General features: G+C 39.5%; 1 protein-coding gene across 1 annotated transcript in view; it reads right to left on the bottom strand.

Annotated features, from left to right (window-relative positions):
• Positions 1-1,545: 1,545 nt before the first annotated feature.
• The window catches only part of RSBN1 (round spermatid basic protein 1), a 31,961-nt gene continuing 10,959 nt past the window's right edge, over positions 1,546-22,547 (bottom strand). Inside the window, exons 2-7 of the mRNA XM_083508928.1 lie at positions 16,723-17,393; positions 11,936-12,073; positions 11,181-11,323; positions 10,096-10,263; positions 8,927-9,035; positions 1,546-7,494 (exon numbers count right to left, since the gene is read on the bottom strand). Coding sequence (XP_083365054.1) covers positions 7,132-7,494; positions 8,927-9,035; positions 10,096-10,263; positions 11,181-11,323; positions 11,936-12,073; positions 16,723-17,393 — 1,592 coding nt within the window. The 3' untranslated portion in view covers positions 1,546-7,131. The remainder of the gene's footprint in view (positions 7,495-8,926; positions 9,036-10,095; positions 10,264-11,180; positions 11,324-11,935; positions 12,074-16,722; positions 17,394-22,547) is intronic.

Below are 22,547 nucleotides of genomic sequence, written 5' to 3'. Positions count from 1 at the left end.
GGATCAGCAGACGCGGGCGGGGGTGAAGCGCAAAGTTGTGCGTTAAATGCAAGAGGGGCGAATGGCCCCGTGACAGCGGGGAAAGGAGGGGCAGTGGGGCACTGGCCAGTTGGGGGGGGTAGGGAGCGAGATAAAGGAAGCGGAGTCAACATCTGGACTCCGCCAGGTTCCTTGTTGGTGCACAGCACAAATTAGTTATACAGGCAGATGCAGTAAGTTAATCATCATCAGTTGTCTGCATAAAAAAAAGTTGATCTGTTAACTTAAATACCACTCTGTAATTGCAAAAAAGTTGTAGCTGTTGACATTCTGATGGGTTTTTAAAAAATGTATTTACTGTAAAGGGACCCCTGACCATTAGGTCCAGTTGTGGCCGACTCTGGGGTTGCGGCGCTCATCTCGCTTTACTGGCCAAGGGAGCCGGCGTACAGCTTCCGGGTCATGTGGCCAGCATGACTAAGCCGCTTCTGGCGAACCAGAGCAGCGCAAGGAAACGCTGTTTACCTTCCCGCCAGAGCAGTACCTATTTATCTACTTGCACTTTGACATGCTTTCGAACTGCTAGGTTGTACTTAGAAGCAAACGATGCTTGCATGTAGCGGCCGGGGAAAATATCCGCGTCATAGGCACATGGCTCTTAGTTCCACAGCCCTAAGCAGCCCATCCTGTAAGCATTTACATGACTACTTCGTATCTAACCCAGTGATGCACCTCTGACAATTCTCCGTTTTGGCAAATAGGACTCTGAAGATCATGCAAGCACAGCTGTTATAAGTGCCTGATCAATGCAGTTGGTCAGACTACGTGAGATTTTTAAAAACCAATCCCTACAGTAGCTCTATACGTTCCATATAGGCTCCTCAATGCTGTTCCTGGCACTGCTTTCGGCTTAAGGGTTGCACGCAGATAATCTGGGAAGTTCACCTCTTTAGCAGTGTTGAGGCAGGTGGACAGTTCCATTCCTCCACTGGCAGGTGTAGATAGCACAGGTCATGATTTCCCCCGTAGTAAGTGGGAAGCGTAAAGGGTAGAGACACTTTAACTACTGCATTATCTCTTGCGCTTCAAATGTATACAGTATAGGAAGATTGCAAGGTTGTGATGACCATTCTATTCCTTCCCCTCCCCCCCCCCAAAAGCCACATTGAAAAGCAAACATTGTGCTCTTCAGATTTATATAAAAAATTTGAATGTGTCAAATGTACCTACATCTCAGCACAGAAGGATTCAGCTGTATTTACCCTACCCTCCCATATTGCTTGTTTCCAATATGACTGTCAGTGGAACAATCTAGTTCAGGACTAATTTGCAGCCAGTAATAAGTTCTAAAGTATAATGGTTTATTCCACCCTGTCAGCACCAGTTTTAGGTTCCCCTGCACAGGGCGCTGAGCCAAGGGGAGAAAAATTGAGCAGATCTGTTAACAGAAGATTCACTTGGGGACACCAAATTTTGGGCTCACACAAGGCACCATATTACAAAAGATTATCAAAGTCCATCCCTGCCCCTGCCCAATATTCTAACAGTCTTTCTGCCAAACAGCAGTTTTCATTAAGGACAAATCAGACTTCTGTTTATTAAAAAAATACTTTACAGGGGGAAAATCTATGCATTCCATTGTACTATTTGTTTGTTTTACAAAGAAATAACTTTAACAGTTTGATACGCTTGTACAGTCAGCTACTAAAAGAAATGCACTGCGTTAGAGGATTATTCACAGAGAGGCTTAAAATTTTCCCATCAGTTTACACTATTATAAAAACCTCTTTAAAACACTTGCTAAATGTCAATAAATATACTAAGGCCACACAAAGCCAAAAAGAAAAAGAAAAAACAGTCTTCCAGACAATTGTACATATCCTCTATATGCAAAGACCTTAGATATATTAAAACCACAGAAAAATATATTGGCTGCCAATCAAAACTGAATTTAATCACAAAACACTACACAAATCTATTTTATACAACATGTAAAGATAAGTATTTGCTTAGACAGAATTGAAAGTGCTATATTAAGAGAAGCCCCTTCTCAACTACATGTGCTGTTGGGTCCTAAAACTATTATGTATATCAATGGAAGGCCATAACATTATTGGAAAGTTGTTTATTGGACCAACATAAAATTTATCTACAGTACAAAGCTTTCAGGAACTGAAGCAACCCCACTCATAGCAACCTTCAAACACAACCAATATGGCTATAAATACTCAGCATTTATAAAAGAAATGAGAGTGCAATCCTGCCAACATTAAACACATTTAGTTTCACAGATTCCAATGGAAAGTCCAGCTTATCTCCCAATTAAAAAAAAATCAAAGGAACTTAAAAGTGCTTAACCTTGGCTAGATTGTGCCCCAGGTGAAAAGAGCTTACTGCTCATAATATAGTCAAGCATGTGAATGGCAGCATGAGAAAACATTTATGTCCATCCATAGGCTCTTAGGAGTAAATGAACTCTCCCATCTCTTGACAAGCAGCTACATCCTCACATGTAGGAAAACTACCAACAAAACAAGAGCCCTTTTAATGTTTGGGAAAATCTGTGTGATAAATGTAAGTGTCCCTTAAATATAAAGAACCCTGCACATGTTCCATCTTCATGGAAGAGAACATGTCAGTTATTTACAAAATATATTTTTGCTCATAAATATTTGGGGTGGGGTGTGAAATGCCTATTCCACTTATTTCTTAATCTTACTTTTGCTGCTTTGCTAAATGGATCAGTGGCCCAATACAACCATTCACTGAACACAAATTAATGTTGTTCTTTGGTCCTTAAGGAACAGTGGGATATTTATTCAACATGGAGAGATTCAGAAACTTTAGACAACCGTATTTGTGAAACTGCTAGTAGCTAGCAGATTCTTTACAGTTTTGAGACAATATATATCAAAGAATAACTGGTTTTCAGTTATAGAAATTGGACAGAGAAAAGTCTTCCCAGCTGTAAAATTACCTGTAATAAATAAATCTAAAGATGATTCTGCCTTTGAACTCCTTTTCCACTTTGTAACTAAGTTTTACTCAAGAGTAGACCTTAGAAATTACTGTTATGTTCATTAATTTCAGTGGGCCTACTCCAAGTAAAACATAGCTCTATAGTTTATAACATTGCATTTCTTGTTAAGCGAATTTTATTTGCACATCTTGGCATTCAATAATCAATTAAGTTGGCATCAGAAATTTCTGAACAATGCAAGATGTTACTTCCCAGTATCTTCCTGCAAGTTCACTTCTAAAAATACCTTATTTCTCTGAGAGCTAAAGGTTATATGTTCACCAAATAAACAGTTATTTGGATATGAACCTAGTCATCTGTCACTCCTATTTTTCAGGTTCGTAGTAGTCGTCATTGTTCTTATTGCAAATGTTTAAACTAGCCTTCCTTTGCCCAAATCAGGTAAATTTATCACCATGCTAATCCTACATGGCATGTCTCTTATTTAAAAAAGGGAGACCAAGGCAGAGATCCTGAGGGCCATACATGCACTGTGTGGAGCAGCCTGTTCTCCCACTGCAGCCCCTCATTCCCCCAGAAATTGGAGACTATCTAGAATACAGTCCAAAGCTTCAGCAGCGAAATCAACAAAGTCTCGGTGTGTGAACAGAACTCTTTGGTACTTGACCCTAGAATTTAGAAGTAATGACAATTTGTGCTTCTGAACCATTTTGAAAAGTATTTTTGTAAAAGATAATGGGTTGGATCCAGATTTGTTCCTCTGACAGCTGAAGGAAACTAGAATAAAGAGCACTGGAGGAAGAAGGGCATTTTTTCCTTCACCACCTCCCACATTGTTCCAGAGGGTCTCCCTGTCTTCCAGAGAAAATTTTCAGGGGGCTACAGTAGGAAGATGGCATTGGTGTAAATCACCTCCCTGCCCCCCTCTACCCTGCTTCCTCCAGCACAAGAAGAACCCAGTGGAGCATTAATTCTCAATCCAAACCAATATAGTTAAAATGAAATTAAGATAAGTGAACATGACAGAAAGAATTATCTTTAAATGTCTGAAATATATTCAAAATGCTACTACATACAACACAGCATAATTCAACACTAACATATTGAACTGGAAAAGCACAGAACATCATTCCAAGATTCTCCATCTCCATTGGGTGCAGAGAGACATAAGAGGCCATGAAAGATTGATCCATATTCCTTTTGCAGGGTATAAATCCATTTGAAAGCAAGCTTCTGTTGTACTTTATGCCCACTGCTATAATTTAATGTGTACAAAAAACTTTTTATGAATGGTATTGAACTAACTTTTACTCTGAGTAGACCCACTGAAATTCATGAACATAACTAAGTTAACCCCATTAATTTTAATGGGTCTACTCTAGGTGGGATTCACCTGACAAGTCTCATTAGACTTCTGCTTGTGCAACAGGACTTCCCTCCCATGCCCACCCAAATTGGCTCAGAGATCTGGAATACCCCTAGAACAGGACATAGGGAAGATAAGGGGAGTCATTCTGTCTGACAAGCTAAATAGCTTGCTCAGACAGAACATTTGCAATAGTGCATGTGACATTGAATTCCACCTTACGTTTCCATTTTAATTCTGTCTGGTCCTAAACTACCACTTAAGCCACTTTCACACGTAATGCTTGTAAGTGCATAATGCACAAAGTGCATGTACTGGAAAAAGCCTATGCATAAGTTAGACTCATGCACTTTAACCTCCCTGATGTCCAGGAGAAAGACTTCACTGGCATTTAGTTTCACTTTCCTATTTTATCAGCATGTGTGAACCAGCTACCACTGTTCAACAACTAAGCATGGCTGTATGTTGGCATTCCTGGTTAGCATAGGATGCTAAACTCATATTTTTTTAAAAACAAAAAGCAAACTTAGCAGAAATTCTCCTGGCTGCATAGAGGGCAGAATACAATCTAGAAGCTTAGAAAGGGTCACAGAAGTTTGTCCATGTATTAATTATTTTTTGTTACGTGGGAATGGTGTTTCTGTGAGTACACATTGTTAGAATTTGTTTGTTTAAATTCTGTCGAAATTTTATTTGGGGACAAAGAGATACTGTAACAGTTTTCCCTTCAACTGTAAGAACTTTTTTTTTTTTAATTCCAGTTCCTGAGTGATTATACACAGTGCTGTTTTCATGCTAAGTTGTAAAGACCAGTGTTATATTTGTTGATATAGCTATGTGCAATGCATGGGTAAAGGGAAATCAGTGCTTGGAAGACTAGTAAAATGGATGGAAGAGAAATGCAAAAATAAAGATGGAATTAGTCAAATATAAATCATGCACTGAAACTTGTATTGCCTGTGAAGAATTTTACTTTGCAGAGCCTATTAAAGCTTATGAAAATTCTTCTGGACAAGAGTAAAAAAGTGGAAAAAGCCAGAGTACACAGGGGTTATCATCTGAACCAGTATTGGTCAATCTAGAATTTTGTTAAAAGCTACACTCCTGCATTTAAAAAATTACCTTTTGTAAAAAGGTTTTCATCCTAACACCTTATTTACACAGATTACTTAACAATTCATCACCACTCCAATCTGAAAATTCATTTTAAGTTGAAATATTTTCTATTTGTCTTCAGTCTGCACCGAAGACAATACATATACATGTATATATCAGGAGTAATACAAGTTCTATCTAAATCACTGCAATATTTTCTGATCATTTTGCTATTGGTTTAAAACTGTCCTCTGTGCAGAGGTACTAATATGCATATAATCTACACAAAATAATATTGCACAAAGTAATTGCTATTAGAAACAGATTAATATTTGCAGTTCTTTTCAAAAAGATTGATAAAGGTGTGTTGAAATAAACACAGCTGCTTTCTTACTTGCATTGATGTAGTGCTGCAGATCTCTCTCCTACCCCACAAGTACGGAGTTGTTTATTAACAACTATGATTACACCTTAACAAAGGTTATACCCTACATGTGAAGGGCCCATCTCTTCTAGTACCAGAAATAAATGTAATTCAGCATACAAATAATGAATGAAAGTTGACTATAGTTAACATTGGGAACTATTGTATGAGTGCTAAACAATCTTGCTAACGTTACTGAACATACTAGTGAGTGTCATTTAACCTTTCAACATAGCACTAGGGTACCCAAGAGTTACATGTGGAAATAGCAGTACACATGAGATTTCCTGTGAAACAGCAATATAGAATTCTTGAGAATAAAGGCAACCAATTTATACTGTGAAGCCTACTCTACTGGATTAAGTGCATCAATGAAAAGGAACATATGGTTTCCACCTCAGGTGCTTGCTGTGAATTGAACAAGCCACCAAGTTGGTTAGAATATTGTAAAGCCTTAAAGTGCTCTAAGATGGCAATTTCCTCAGGGAGACTGCCAACAGTTACTTTCATTTGACACTAGTATTACATTTTGCAGTCAGGGAAGATATAAAAAGTAATATTCCCACAAACATTAAAAGCAGAGGTATGGGAAGTGTCACATCAGGTATTACAATTCAACAAGATCACACTCTGCAACTAATCTCAGATATCAGCTTCTTTGTGAAGGTGCTGATAAGCAATTAGGATTAATCTACACTGCTGGTAACTTGAGCTTTCTCTAGGCTTTCAAAGTCTCTCTCTCACAAATGTCACTGATCATTAAAAGTGCTGTGCTTTCTCTTTCATTCAAGCCACTAATCAAATGGGAGAGTCACTTTGTGACTCCTCCACAGAAACCAACACTTTTATGCTGAAAGCTAAAGATAAAATAGACGGAGGGATATCAGATTTACTAAATGTTAAATACTTAATGTTCCTGAAGGAGGGGGAAAACATTTGTAGAGATGTTGAATGACAAAGAAAAATGTAGTCCACTACTACATGCTGTACTAAGGAAGTAAAATACAACTCTAACTTTGCATAATCTGTGTAAAAAAGATATGCTTGACATTTTGGAATGTCACCTTTCTTTATAGAATTATAGGCAAGATTTCTCCAATAAAACATAACCCAGTTATAAAACTATAACTTCACATCAAAATTTTAAAAAGCCGTTTAAAAATGTATATGGTTATGTACATATCACACAAGAGAGCACATATGACCATCCTGTGGCTTGTGTTGCTGATCGGATTCTAGTTTAAAAACTGGAAGGGGCTGAGCCAGCTTATCTTGTTGCAGAACAAGTCACGACAGAGATGAAAACAATGATGGTGACGCCACTGTTGCTGTCTGTACTTCTGTTCCTACTTCTTCAGACTCCTTTTTCACAAGCACACATTGATCTTCACCTTCTGATTTAGTCTCATCACAGATGCTAGTGTCCATATTTGAAATGCTTTCTGTACTTTGAGAATTCTCCCCTGAAGGATGGTATTGTTTGAGTCTTATATGCCAAGCTAAGCTGCAGACAGCTGACACCGTCTTGAACTGATGAATGACATTTCTAGGGATGAAGTAGATGTCATTGTCACATAGCTGGATTCTAGCATAGCGAATCCCTTCTCGCCTCATTTGGTTTAGCTTAGCTTCATCGACCCATTGAACACACTGAAGGAGAAAAGAAGTTAGAGGTAAACCAGATGCCAGGCCCAAAGTGGGCATTTAGTGTGCAGTGCACATATTCTGCCCTCCAGCCTTTAATTATTTATTAGCCACAATAAAAAGGGAAAGTCTCAAAATGGCACAAATACCAACAGTCTGGAATTGGAGCTGCTGCTGCTAAACTAATGAGCCAAGTACAACATTTGGTGCAACTTAAAAGATGTGCTTATATATTCAGGTAGCAAAAGCAAACAGTGAAATCCCCATGACTGTCAGAGAAAAGCTACTCAGAAACATGCAGCATTTAATCATGGCTAATATATCTATACTTTATACTAGGTTCAAGCAAATAGTGAACTGTTAAAACTTCCAACTCATAAGTTTGTGACAGCCACATCACAGGGAAGCTGTGAAACAAAAGGAAATGCAAACTTCCTACAAATAATCTTACTTGACTGATCAAAACAACTTCTTGATTAGCTCAAGGGTTTTCTGTTCTCAACACTATTTAAAAACTGTACCCCACTTTTCAAAGTTATTTTTCAAAGTGCTTTACTTTGAAGAGAACACACATACAGACAAAATCAAATTATAAAAATGCAAAAATATTAAAACCAATTTTAAGGTACCTTAGGTAATTTTAAAGTATTCAAAATATAAAAGTGGGGGAGAGAGTGAACTTGTAGAATTCTCTCCTGCATGAGTTATGACAACTATGGTGCCACGAGTGAGAAGACCCTGCCCCTAGTAACCACCAATTGCATTTTTGCTAGTGCAGGACCTCTGATACCAGTCTTAAGGCTTGGGCAAATTCATATAGTTCTATTCCCACAATGTCTCACTACAGTCAGTGAAAACCTGCAGGAACCAAGGACATACACACACAAAGTATGTCTTGTCCACTAACAGGGTAGAACCTTTAACAGAAGTTTAAACTGCACTTAAGGGAAAGGAATCCAGTATCATCACTTCTGCAAAATCCAGATGACAGTGCAGGTTTGGCCAGTGTTGTGGAACAGAAATTTTGGAACAAATGCCTGAATATGCATTTCATATGTGGGAATTTCATGTGGAAAGAAAGGCCGCAAGTAATGGTAAGGTATGTCTATGAAGCACTGGTATGAGGCACTGTTGAGGCAATGTCCCCAATACTGTTCAACACACTCTGGTCAATGTGGCTCTGGTAACTGTATGATCTTGCTTTTGGCAGGGGAATGAACTACAATTGAAGGTGCTTCCACTTGCAATCCAATCAAATGTTTGTCAAAACGTAACATTATCTGGTTAAAAAAGGGCATGTTTGTTTTCCAGATCTGTATACTATATTCTGGAAATGTGATTTCACAGGGAAAATACAAGCAGTAAGGGGGGATAGGCAACTAACATCATGCTTTGAAGCAACATGCAAAGTATACATTTCAACAAATGAGCCGACTACCTGCGACACTGGAGGTTCATGTAGATCCAACTGAAGCCTCTGAACTACATCTGTGAAATCCTCAGCATGAAAACAAACTACATCTTTGGTTATACGAGGCTGGTCACTCCTAGAAAAATGAAGACTTTTCCAGTGAGAATGTGCTAGTAGACATCTTGAGAATTATACGTGGGGCCCATTTGTTTTCTAAATGTATGGTAAAGGTAAAGTAAAGGACCCCTGGATGTTAAGTTCAATCAAAGGTGACTATGGGGTGTGGCGCTCATCTCACTTCAGGCCAAGGGAACCAGCGTTTGTCCACAGACAGCTTTCTGGGTCACGCTGTCAGCATGACTAAACCACTTCTGGTGCAACAGGACACCGTGATGAGTGCCAGAGCACACGGAAACGCCATTTAATTTCCTGCCACAGTGGTACCTATTTATCTACTTGCACTGGTATGCTTTTGAATTGCTAGGTTGGCAGAAGCTGGGAAAGAGCAACAGGAGCTCACCCAATTGCATGGATTCAAACCACCAACCTTCTGATCGGCAAGGCTCAGTGATTTAGACCTGCTCCATCTAAATGTATAACCGTGTCAGGGACCCACTAATCCCCCAAATCCCCCTAATTCTATAATGAACTAAGCTATGGTATGGTAGAGAGCCAGTGTGGTGTAGTGGTTAAGAGCGATAGACTCGTAATCTGGGGAACAGAGTTCGCGTCTCCACTCCTCACATGCAGCTGCTGGGTGACCTTGGGCCAGTCACACTTCTTTGAAGTCTCTCAGCCCCACTCACCTCACAGGGTGTTTGTTGTGGGGGAGGAAGGGAAAGGAGAATGTTAGCCGCTTTGAGACTCCTGACTTCTTCTTCTTCTATGATCAGCAGGGCTCTGGGTAGACTGGGAATTCTCCATTTTCCCCAGAGGTCCACAGAAAACAAAAACTCAGTTTCACTTTGTTTCTATGGTGGTTCAAAGTTTAACTCAGGGTAGTTTATTATGACAAGACTGGAGAGCCCCTGGTCTATAGCAATTTGCTTAGTACAAATGAAATATTCCTGACAAATATTGGTTTGTTGGTTTTTAAATGTTCTGTTTTCCTGAATATTCTAGTGCAGCATACTAGACAGCTTTCTGAATGATCTGCTCAATTCCAAGCATATTCTGACTTGCTACACCACACTTACCATTCACCAAACTGTACAGCTTTCAACACTCCAACAGCAGCTGTACTCTGCCAGTCAAATCCTTGCCCAACATGATCAGCATGGGCTCTTGTTCTGTCTTCAAAGAGAACTTCACGGGGTTCACTGGTCCGAGGTAGATACTGGAGGTTTTTTATTTCATTCATTGATCTATGAAGTGGGGAGAAGAGAAAGAAGGCTGTTAGAACTATGCAGTGGGGATATTGACATCTTAAAACAAAAAAGCTTCCCCAGCTCTACTATAGAGGCAGTCATGTGATATTCAGAGATTTAGCTACAGTTTTACAGTTTTACCTAGAATAAAAACAAACGATAGCAACAAATCTCACTGATGTTTTTTAAATCAAGGGCTCTGCATAACCTCTGTAGCACTTCAAGATTTTAATAACTCAAATATAAAATGGAATCCTGATTACAGGAAGACTTCTAAAATGTGTTCAAGTGAAGACACTTACAAGCCCCAATCAAACCTCACACTTAAGTGCAGCAAGGTCAGGGGTCAGTGAACATAGCCAAATGCCTCTAATAATATTTCAATTTAACAGTACCCAAAGAAGCTTAGAAAGTCATTAATATGGTGGCACTTTAAAAAGTCAACCATTTAATAAGATATAGAATTGTAATGCTCTACCTCTACACAAATATTATGCTGGTGTGTCCAGCTGTATTGCTATTAAGGGACATTACATCTCATAATTTGTACTTAGGTGCTTAAGCTGGAATATACTGCTACCCATTTCCTGGAGGAAGAAAAGGTTTTTAAAAGCTCCACATACTCTGCAATGTATACAGTTTGAACTTCAAAACAATGGCACCATCAGTATACATGGCATTTTACCAAACAGAGGCAAGTCCCTGCCTGAAGGAGTTAAGAATACATGGCACTGAGGTGACTAAGAGAAAAGAACATGACTACATTCTGCAGTGCATAGTTAAATTTCAGTATGGGAAAAGCTGGTACTAATTATATGATCAGCTGAGAGATCAGAATCAGTAAAGAGTTTTGTGAACTCAACTGTACGGCAAGCATTAAAACTTTCCTGTAAAATAAATTTAAGGAGTATTACCTCCGCCGTTTGAATGGTGACTTTGGCATATCAGCTGTTGGGATCATCTGTTCTCCTGGTCTTACCCACATTATGGGGCCATCATCACTTTGTGACCTGCATTGAAGTCTGAGGCTAGAAAGAGTACCCCAAGGTAAAGTCATCTGTATAAAGCAAAAGAAATCCAAATCAGGTGGTCAGCAAGAAAAAATGCTACTGAACAGAGGCTCAGCTTCCTTATTGAAAAGAAACCTACACACACACAGAGAGAGAGATGTGTTTATAAAACCAGGATTATACTACATGGATATAATCATATATACACAAAATATGTCATATATATTCCACTCAGTCATGTGAAAACAGTGGGGTGGAGTGGGAAACCTCAGGCGTGAGGGCCGAATGCAAGACACACCTTCACCAGCTCTGCTTTGAGTCCTCCTCAAATGATCTTGCCTGGTTAGAATGTGTTATTGGGCTGTGGTAACATCTCTTGCTTAGTTGGATTTGTGGGGGTAAAACAACTCTGAATTTTGATACACGGAATGAAGCCTACTGTACAAAAGATAGGAACCACATCCTTTCACCCCTGGCCATGACCACCACTGTCATGTGCACCCCCTCCCCACAAAAGAAGCCCCATTATGGAATGCCTCAGGCTGAGGAAAGTTCCCCGGTCCTGTAGTAGGCAGACTCATGTATTCATTATTATGCTTAACCATTCTGTGATTAATAATATGTTACAGGTTCTCATATGCAATAAAGTTAATTCTTACACGAAGAAATGGAGATTCTTCCAACATATCAAGAAATTCTGGGAAATAGTCTCCAACTTCTTCATCTACTGCTCCAACAAGACTGATCTGCCTCATCGGACCTGCTCTGTAGGTTCCACAGCAGTATGTTCGACTGACCTGTACAAATAAAGCAAAAATGTGTTTTTACTCCATACCATAGCATATACTTGATATAGTGTACTATGTTATTGTGAAGTCTAAACGAGTACTGGAATTGACTGAATATAGTGAAGAAATAAACACTTGGATGTGCGAGTGAATTTCTTCTTTTTGTAGGCAATTGGTTACAAAGCAGGTTGGGCCCTTCTGAGCATAGATCATACAGCATTCATCTGCAGGGAAGAGCCATTACCACCCTGCATGAGGGAACCACCAAAACATCTAGAGAAAACTGAAGAACCGTGGACAGTCTTAAAGAATGCAAACAATTTGAACTAAAGGTGACAATCAAATGGAGAAGAACTGAAGAAAAAATTCCCCTGGTAGGTATCAAAACAAGTTGATTAGGCAGGTGCCCTGAACTGACATTATACCACCCTGAACAATACCGAAAAGGAAACAAAAGTTGAAACACATCTGTACATCCAAGTTTTTGTATTTCACCCAAAAGGCTGTAACAAAAAGGATTCTAAGTGGAAAACTAGTGTAAGCCATATAAGCAAATAATTTCCTAAAGTCATCTCTTGTCAAGGAAACATATTTATTATTAGTAGTAGTAGTAGTAGTAGTAGTAGTAATTGTGTATCCAAATACTAAAAAGTGGCTTTCTTAAATTTACCTGTGGTGGAGAAAGATAGCTACCCAATTGGCATCCTAAGAGACAAGGTTGATGAAGCATAGCAGTAAATAAACATTTAAGCTACTTTGGGAGCAATCCTATGCATCTCGGTGTACAGGCTATTGTGGAATTCCCCTGCTGTCTCCTCCCCACCGCCACCATGAGCAGAAAGGGAGGTCCACTCCAGGCACCTCCATTGCAAAGTTTCCCCACTATGGATTCGTCTGCCACCATCTTCCGAAGATTTTTATGTAGAGTAAATTAACAGTTCATTGTAAACACCAAAGGTATGTTGTTCTAACTATGTATAGTAGAGGGGAAAGGAAGGAAGAATCTGTGTGAAAGCTCAATGCCCTTACACCTTCAGAGTGGCATTTAAGCAGCTCTGAAGTCTAAACTGGATTTCATTCAGAAGCATACAGAATTACAGAATCGTAGAGTTGGAAGGGATGCATTACATACCATATTGGCCCAAATATGAGCCGCACCTGAATATAAGCCACACTTTTCAAATTCAAGGGGGAAAAGAAGAAAAAGACAATACCTGAATATCAGCCGCTCCCTTAAAATTCCACAGGCACTCACACCTGTTCTGTTTTACCATATGTCTGTTTCAGCAGCGATATCGTAAAAGCCAGTTTTTGTAAGGTCGCAAATTTAAGCCGCACTTTAACTTTTCGTGGTTGGAATTTGGGAAAAAGTGAGGCTTACATTCAGGCAAATACGGTAATATTTTGCACTTGGGTTCAAATGTTTAAATAAAATGTGCATACATTTTTCACCTGTTGTGAAGGAAACATGCACATTTTAACTGAAGTTTATCCCAGAACAAAGGCAATAATAAAGAATGGATCTTTCCCCTGCATACAAGCATGTGTTTTGCCCATAGGGATAATTTAACCATCTATGTACCCTTCACAATTGATCTCAAGACTGAACATTCTGTATTCTGATATTGATACCAGAGTGCAAGTAGTATTAAAAAAAAATTAAAAAATTAAATGTACATTAATCATTCTTTATCAGACAGTCACAGAGGCAGTGTACAACCAACAAAACAAAAGGCAAGCTTAAAACAAGTAGAGGAATCCTACCACCGAATGAGGCTGATCTGGAATTCCAAGATACTTAAGCAATGTCCTGAACATCAGCTTTCATTTGAAAACAAAACAAAACAAAACAAGAAACTTGCAGAGAAGATATTGACTGCAATAAAAAACTTTACAGTCATACCTCAGGTTAAAGTAGCTTCAGGTTAAATCTTTTCAGGTTGCGTCCCCCGGCGACCCGGAAGTAACTGAATGGGTTACTTCCGGGTTTCACCGCTGGCACAGACGCTCAAAATGACGTCACACAAATGCACAGAAGCAGCGAATTGTGACCTGCGCAGACGCGGGTTGCGTTCTGCTCAGGATGCGAACAGGGCTCCGGAACGGATCCCCTTCGCATCCAGAGGTACCACTGTACTTGGCAAACATCCTTCTAGACTAGCCTAAGAGGACGTAGACTTAGGCTAAGACCTATATTACCAAGGTTATAGCTTCAGAAAGGGAAGAGAAACCTTGAAGCCAAGCCAAGAAACATACTAGTGTGGAAGGAACTGTTGGAAGGAACACATGGAAGTTGGATGATGCTGAACAAGGCTGTGGAGAATAAATGACCGGTACAGGATGGATGTTCACACACAGCAACAATAGCAGTAAATGCACCTATTGTTCCTTTTTCTTAATTGAATTTGCAGAAATTTGAACAAGTTTACTTAACTGAGTTACAAAGTAAAAAAAATTAGTGTTGAGCTGAAAACCTTCTTCTGACAGTTCAAAATAGGTCCATATCACATGACTTTTAGACCAGCACACCTAAAAGAGCATGAAAATTTGGGGACACATGTCTGTCCCCCCAGAACACCTGTTGTCTCAATTGCAATTGGACAGTCTAGAAAGCACTTTAAAAACCTGTATGTTTCAGTGCCAAAAGATCAATATGCACTTTCCACTGAAACCAATGAAATGTCAGAACAGAGCTGGTTAACCTGTGGCACTTCATATGCTGCTGAACTACAGCTCCCATAATAATAATTTTCTGACTTGGGCAATTTTAGAATATACATATATAGCATTAGGATCAAAGTACATTAGAGCTAGGGAGTCTCTCAAAACAATTATGTCAGTTAGAAAAATATGGAATATAATGTCTAATAAAAATAAAATTGATCAATTTACTCATGGCTAAATTGACTTTGTGGGGAAACCCAATTTTATAAATTGAGGGAAAGATGGTAATATGGAAAAATTGCACAGAAGCAAGCATACTGACTTTGAACCAACTGACAGATGAGAAAGATGAATTTTAAACATTCTTTTAAGAGACAACTCTATCAGCCCAATGGAAATATTTGCAGCTGCAACACATGGTAACAACTTTGTTTGGACCAGCAGCTTTTACAGCTTCTGAGGTACCAGAGATATTAGAACTGATCAAATACTTTGAAACTAAAAAGCCTGCGAGTCCTTTTTATAGTTATTTGCTATCAATGAATCAATTCGAAACACAGATTTTAAGAAATGAGTGGAACAAAGAATTGGATGTTCCTGTATTACCTAGATAGTGGGAAAGTGTTTCAGCTTCCTTAGTAAAGGTGTCTATGGATCTGAAATTATAACTTATGCAACAGAAAATGTTTACAATCTACTGGACTCCATTATGTTTATATAGAAAAAGACTGTCTAAACCAGCATGTTGTTTGATATGTAATAAACATAATGCTTCTTTAAAACACATTGACAATCACTAAGTTTTCAGAGAAAGTATTGGATTGTATAAACATGACTGTGCAGAATTGGTTAGAATTTTCAGAGGTAAATATTCTACTGAATTATGTACCTACTATATGAAATTTGACAAGTAGACAATATAAATGGATTTTTTGTGCCCTTACTAAAAAGGTAAAGGATCCCTAGACAGTCAAGTCCAGTCAAAGGTGACTATGGGGTGCGGCACTCAACTTGCTTCAGGCCGAGGGAGCCAGCATTTGTCCACAAACAGCTTTCCAGGTCGTGTCACCAGCATGACTAAACCACTTCTGGTGCAACGGAACATCGTGACAGAAGCCAGAATGCACAGAAACACCATTTACCTTCCCGCTGCAGCAGTACCTATTTATCTACTTACACTAGTATGCTTTTGAACAGAGCAACAGGAGCACACCACCGTCATGCAGATTGGAACTGCCAACCTTCCAACCAGCAAGCCAAAAGGCTCAGTGGTTTAGACCTTATTATGGCCAAGAGACTGATACTGATGCACTGGAAGGATAAATCTATGGCCTCTTTTAGTCAATGGATTAAGGATATGGCAACACTTGCAACTTATGGATTGCTTATAGTTATAGACTTTGTATGGACAAGTATAAAGATATTTGGAACATGTTTATAAAAAACATAGGTTATAAATAATCTCATATATATATATATATATATATATATATATATATAACATTTATATACCTATATACTAGACAAGCATATATGGAGTTATAGCTGCTTGAATATATAGTGATATAATATATGTTCACCCACCTTTACTTCTTTTTTATTATTATTTTATTATTATTTCCAGTATATTTTGTTCAATTGAAATATTCTCAATAATAATAATAACAACTCATGTTTGTTCAATGACAGGCTGGAAATGGGAAAGTAGGAAACTATGGTTCAAAAAGGCTGTGTACTAGTTGGAGTGGTAAGGCATTCAGAAGCAGCCTAGATAGCACAAAATCTACATGGCTTTAAATTGCAGGGACTATCATCCTATATACAGACAAAGTTATAGGTTTGTTATTGAAGGAAAGGTAGTTGGAAGGCAGTAGCTGACAGAATTGTCTAGATTTTGGTTCGTGTTTCTGCCCTAGCGCTCCTTTGTGAGTTTCTCAGGTGAATGATATGCTTAGTTTCCAATACTCTTGGGTCTTTAGGATGACATCTCTTACCTGAGCATGAAAGTTTGAAATGGTGGTTGTTTCAATATCCTTCTTGCCAAGGATTTCCATTTTCACTGGAGTGTTAGGAAAATTAAAAGCAAAGTAATCCAAGAAGTCTGGCAAGTAGGCAGCTGCCCCATGAACTATAGCTAGAGCATAGTATGCTGCATTTTTCTCATTTTCACTGAATGTCAAAGCAAGAAACTCTTCTGCAAATCTCTCCATCTCCACTGGAGACAAAAATGAGAGTTCATCCATGTAGGCATGAAGAACCAGAGCTCCTCCATTTGACTGACGCTCTTCATGAATAAAGTTACTAAATTTAGTGCCTGTTTTTAAGAAGCTGCTGCGAACAGAATGCTCCTGGTGTGTAGTAAATGGAGACTGCACCCCCTGGGGTATCCTATATTCCTGCACGCCCAAATTCAACTGACATAGCTGCTCATCTTTTAGGTACCTAAAAGATTCCTTATTTTCTTCCAAGTTATCACTCTCCCCTGGAGTCAAAATCTCTTTGTTGATACGGGTAAGACCAGCACACACAGTCTGCACTTCTTTATTATACATTTTCAGATGCCTCCCCCTCATATCTTCTCTGTGTTTCTTTTTCTTCTTTTTCTTTATTTTCTTTACAATAAGACTGTCAGCTCTCTGGGTCTTGCCATTTTCATCTCGGCTTTCTAGAAATAATAAGAAAATTAGAATTCTATTGTTGCACCATAAAAATAGTCAAGAACATTAGGAAGAAAAGCCCTGACCCACCTCCCGGACACTCAGTGTGAAAATCTTCACAGTTTTCAGTGCTTGGATATATCAGGTTGGGAATTTGGGTCTCAGAAAGAGAACATATTATCACACCTTCAAGACTAACAAACTTAATATGTCCTAAGTGTAAGGTACCGTGAGACTTTTTTTGCTGGAATAGACTAACCTCTGAAAAGATTTTCAGTAAGTTGGGGGGGGGGGTTACTGCATTGCTTTACCTTTGAAAATCAAGACAGTAGGTTTACAGAAAAAAATGAGCTACTTTCTGCATTATTAAGTGCTCCTGTACGTGATTTATACAACACATAGCAGTTCAAGAAGGATTTGTTTACACATTTATCTGTTAGTTATACAGTAGTATGCCAAGCCTATTTGAGAATTGTGAGCAGGGCTGTTTTGATGCTGTAATTCTATAACAGGCATAGGCAAACTCGGCCCTCCAGATGTTCTGGGACTACAGCTCCCACAATCCCTAGCTAACAGGACCAGTGGTCAGGGATGATGGGAATTGTTGTCCCAAAACATCTGGAGGGCCGAGTTTGCCTATGCCTGTTCTAGAATGGAAAATTCAGATAAAATAAGCTGAGCTTGAGAAGTGATGAGCAATTGCTGGTAAACTTTCAAAAGGTAAAGGTAAAGGGACCCCTGACCATTAGGTCCAGTTGTGACCGACTCTGGGGTTGCGGCACTCATCTCGCTTTATTGGCTGAGGGAGCTGGCATACAGTTTCCAGGTCATGTGGCCAGCATGACTAAGCCACTTCTGGCAAACCAGAGCAGCACACAGAAACGGCGTTTACCTTCCCGCCAGAGTATTTATCTACTTGCACTTTTTGACGTGCTTTCAAACTGCTAGGTTGGCAGGAGCAGGGACCGAGCAACGGGAGCTCACAAAAAGGTAGAGTGGTGCTAAAAGATTTCTAGTGCCTGGAGGTAGTGCTTCAGTACTTTATATAGCATCTCATCCCTCCTATGACCAGCAAACCCAGAACTAAGCATAATAGTAAACAATTAAGCAAGCACAATGGCTCCTGGCAGTCTCCAGGTTAGCTTATTGTTTATTGCAGTGTGGTGGACTCAATTAAAAGTAATGGATTTGCCATTTAACTCACTTCACAGCCTGGGATCGGGATACCTGAAGGAGCGTCTCCACCCACATCGCTCTGCCTGGACACTGAGATCCAGCGCCGAGGGCCTTCTGGCGGTTCCCTCACTGCGAGAAGCAAAGCTTCAGGGAACCAGGCAGAGGGCCTTCTCGGTAGTGGCGCCCGCCCTGTGGAACGCTCTCCCATCAGATGTCAAAGATATAAACAACTATCTGACATTTAGAAGACAGCCCTGTTTAGGGAAGTTTTTAATGTGTGACATTTTAATGTATTTTTAATCTTTGTTGGAAGCCGCCCAGGGTGGCTGGGGAAACCCAGCCAGATGGGCAGGGTACAAATAATATATTATTATTATTATACCTTAGGAGCTACACACAGAGAGAGATCTTCAACAAGGACCCTTCTTTGGGTGCCCCCATCATAGGCGTAGCCGGGGGGGCAGGGGGGGCAGCTGTCCCTCCCCAAATCAATAAAATTCAATAAAAATACATAGTAAACTGAAGTTCTGCCCCCCCAACAAAAGGCCTGCCCCACCAAAAAAATCATGGCCATGCCCATGGCCCCCATATCTGAGGCATGGTGGGCTTCATGAGAAAGAGATTAATAAGTGGTGACATCTCAACTGTGGAAAGCTCTTCCTGCTTCACTTAGCATGTCCCTTAATACTTACATTGCCAATTTTTTATAATTTTTATAATTTTCAAAAAAATATTGTTTCTACTGCCTAGAGTTGGTTCTTAATTCTGCTAGCTACTTTTATGCTGCTCCTTGATATTGTGGTGCTTTATAATCTTGTTTTGTTAGTTTTTGTAACCAGAGCTGGACTGGATGCAGAAAATACAAGCAGTCCTTATTATCAGTACAAGAAATCAGCCTATGCATCTTGTATATATGTACCCTGGCAGACAGGATAGGAAAAGTGCATTTGCACAATAAAACAGACCAAGGCAGCCCAGGCGTGCAGAATGTTTCTTCATGCCAGACTTGGACAGCAACAGAAGACAGAACAAAAAAGGACATCGTCACTATTTCTCATGTTTGAAGTTTTTGCACTTCAAATTTCCTAGAAAGCCCACACCATTGACCATTATTAATTTATTGTTCCCTCCAAGTCCTGAAAAAAAAGGAAGGAAGGATAGAGAAGCAGAATTCTGTGGAGGCATTATGCAAAACCAAAAGACAGTCACTAGAAGGATTACAGAGACAAATACAAGAGGCAAATAACTCTATTTGTTATTTGACAGACTTTCTATAACACTGATTGGTACAGTTCATCCTGGAATGAATTAGTATTGTATTTGGTTTGAACACTTGAAGCTGTGTGCTTCTGAAGTTTAACTTGCCCAAGATCAAAAAAAGTTGCTGAAGCTTCCAGCAACGAACTAAAGTTACATAATTCTCTAAGTAGGCAGAAGAGTGGTCTAGAAATAAGTCAAACAGTAATAAAGGGGCTCCCCATCCCACACGTTAAGTTGCTGAAAAAGAAAAAAGATTGAGGGACGACTAGGAATGGATTGCTGTGTGGCCAGTTCTGGTACTGAAAAGAAAACTTTGGACTAAGCATATACTCAGAGGCACCACTTTCCTTAATTTTAAATGCATGTCTGTCCCTCACAAGCCACTATTTTGCACTTGGCCTCAGCTGGTAGATCTCAAGTAGTGTGCTCTACAGAGTTCTACAGAGTAGTTCTACAGAGTCTGCTCATTTCCTGCCTTAAACTGCTAGAAAGGGATTTTATTTTATTTTGTTTTATTTTATTTCAGAAGAGTACTTTACAGACATAATCAGATTATAGTCCATCAGGTAAAATAGAAGACAACAAATAAAGAAAGCTTTTTCTGTTCAACACTACTTTGAAGAACATTCACAAGCTCAGAAACATTTACAGGGAATATGACAGTGAGAACCTATTAACCCAATATTCAAACAGCTAGTTTTTTCGGCAGGATGTGAATGCGAGCTTTACACATACCTCAGCACTGTTGGAACTTGTAACAAAGTAACACAGTATCTAGAAAGTTTGTGGGAGGGACAATCAGCCTTAGGCTGCAGTCCTAAATGTATTTACTTGAAATTAAGTCTAGTTTATTACAAAGGGGCATATTGTTGAGCAGAAGTGGTTAGGAATAGACTGTTGCAGCTACATTAGGAGCTTACTGCCAAGCTAGATAAGACACCTCTTGTCATGTCTAGTTTGGACCTTAAGAGACAGGTACTTATAATCCTGTTCTTTAAATAAACATAATTTAAAAATGGAACACAATCCAGAGAATATTAGGTGAATCCAGGTGGCAATCCAACATCCATTTACTAGAAAATAAGACCTATAAAACCAATGCTACAATCCTATGTACACTAAAGTAAGCCTGAATGAATTTAATGGTCACTACTTCTGTGTAAACAGCCATCTATAGGATCATGCATTATATTCTCAATGGGATGGAATGATCCTGGGAAATTTAGTTTACACATCCTCCAGTACTATACAGATACGAATGGGGAAAATCCTGTGCATTAATGGGGAAGAAAAAGCCAGTGGTGTGGCCTCACAGGCAATATGATCAAATGTGCCGCCAACAGAAACTATGAATGCATGCAAGCAATTGGCACCAATAATGAAAAGCAGCGTGACAAGCCAGATACTACAAGTTAATTCATATGCACAAAATACGGTACTACATATGCCAGTTAGAGGATATGATCACTTTGGGGAATTTTCTAGTGGCAAAAGATGGCAATCCTGCATAGATCGAAGTATGTCCGCTCTAGAAAAAAACCAACCTGGCCTGAATGGTATTTAACAACTACTGTTCAGTTGCAAACACCCGCTTTTTTGCCAAGGCACTTGAGAGAGTTGTAGCAGCGCAACTGCAGAATTCTTGGAGAAAACAGATTATCTAAACCCATTCTAATCCGGATTCAAGCTCAGGTTTGGGACTGAATCAGTTTTGGAAGTCTTCATTAATTACCCTAATCAAGAGGAGACGGAAACCATGACTCTGCTGCTAGTGTTCAATCCCCTAGCAGCTTTTGACATTATTAAGAATAGCATTTATGGAAGGTGGGTATCAGGGCACAGTTCCAGAAGATGCCATTAGATGAATTCTTCTCACCCCCTTGTTCTTGAGCTATGGGATGCTGCAGGGCATTGTCTCCAATGTTATTTAATGTCTTTATGAAGCTTCTGGGAGCAGTCATTAGGATTGAAGTGTCACCAGTATACTAATGATACCAAACTATTTCTCCGTAGTACCTGAACTGAGAATGGCTGAGCAGGCCTTGGATGCAATGGTGGGCTAGATGAGAACTAAGTCCAAATCCTGGCAAGATGGAGGCTCTATGGGAGAGTGGTTCCTGAGCCCCAGGAGCGGGTAAGTTCCTGTTCTGGATTGGGTCATGTTTCCCTGAAGGAGCAAGGGCATGCTTTGGGGGTGTTCCTAGTTCTAGCTCTGTCACTAGTGCCACAACTGTCACCTGTGAGTTTTTATCAGCTTCGGCTGGTAAGACAACTGTGGTTGTCATTAGATTGGAATAGTGTACGTAGGAATATACTTGAACTTGGTCTAAAGCTTAACTGGGCTTAATGCGGCCCGCTGGTCTCCTGGGGTAAAATCTTAAAAAATAAAGCTCAACAACTTCAATCCTAAAAAAAGCTCATGCTCACTTCATCAAATCTGGTCCTCTTTCAAAAAGGTTTGGACACCCCTGAGTGCAGCTAATGTAGATCACAGTAGCGAGGTTGCTTGAGGGGGCAAACTACCACCAGCATAACATACTTTATTTACATGATTTGAAGTGGCTGCCTGATACCACACCAAGTTCAAGGTACTGGTACTAACGTAAAAGGCCCTATACTACTCAGGACCAATTTACTTTAGAAATCATCTTATCCTTTATATAATCAGTAAGTCACTGAATTCTGTGGAAGAGTTTCTCCCTCAGTTCCCAAAATATTAGACGTTT

The sequence above is a fragment of the Podarcis liolepis genome, assembly GCF_965112155.1.
Source record: "Podarcis liolepis genome assembly, chromosome: 6".
Lineage (NCBI taxonomy): Eukaryota > Metazoa > Chordata > Lepidosauria > Squamata > Lacertidae > Podarcis > Podarcis liolepis.
Note: the sequence above shows the minus strand (reverse complement) of the source record. Positions and strands in the feature narration are given on the sequence as shown.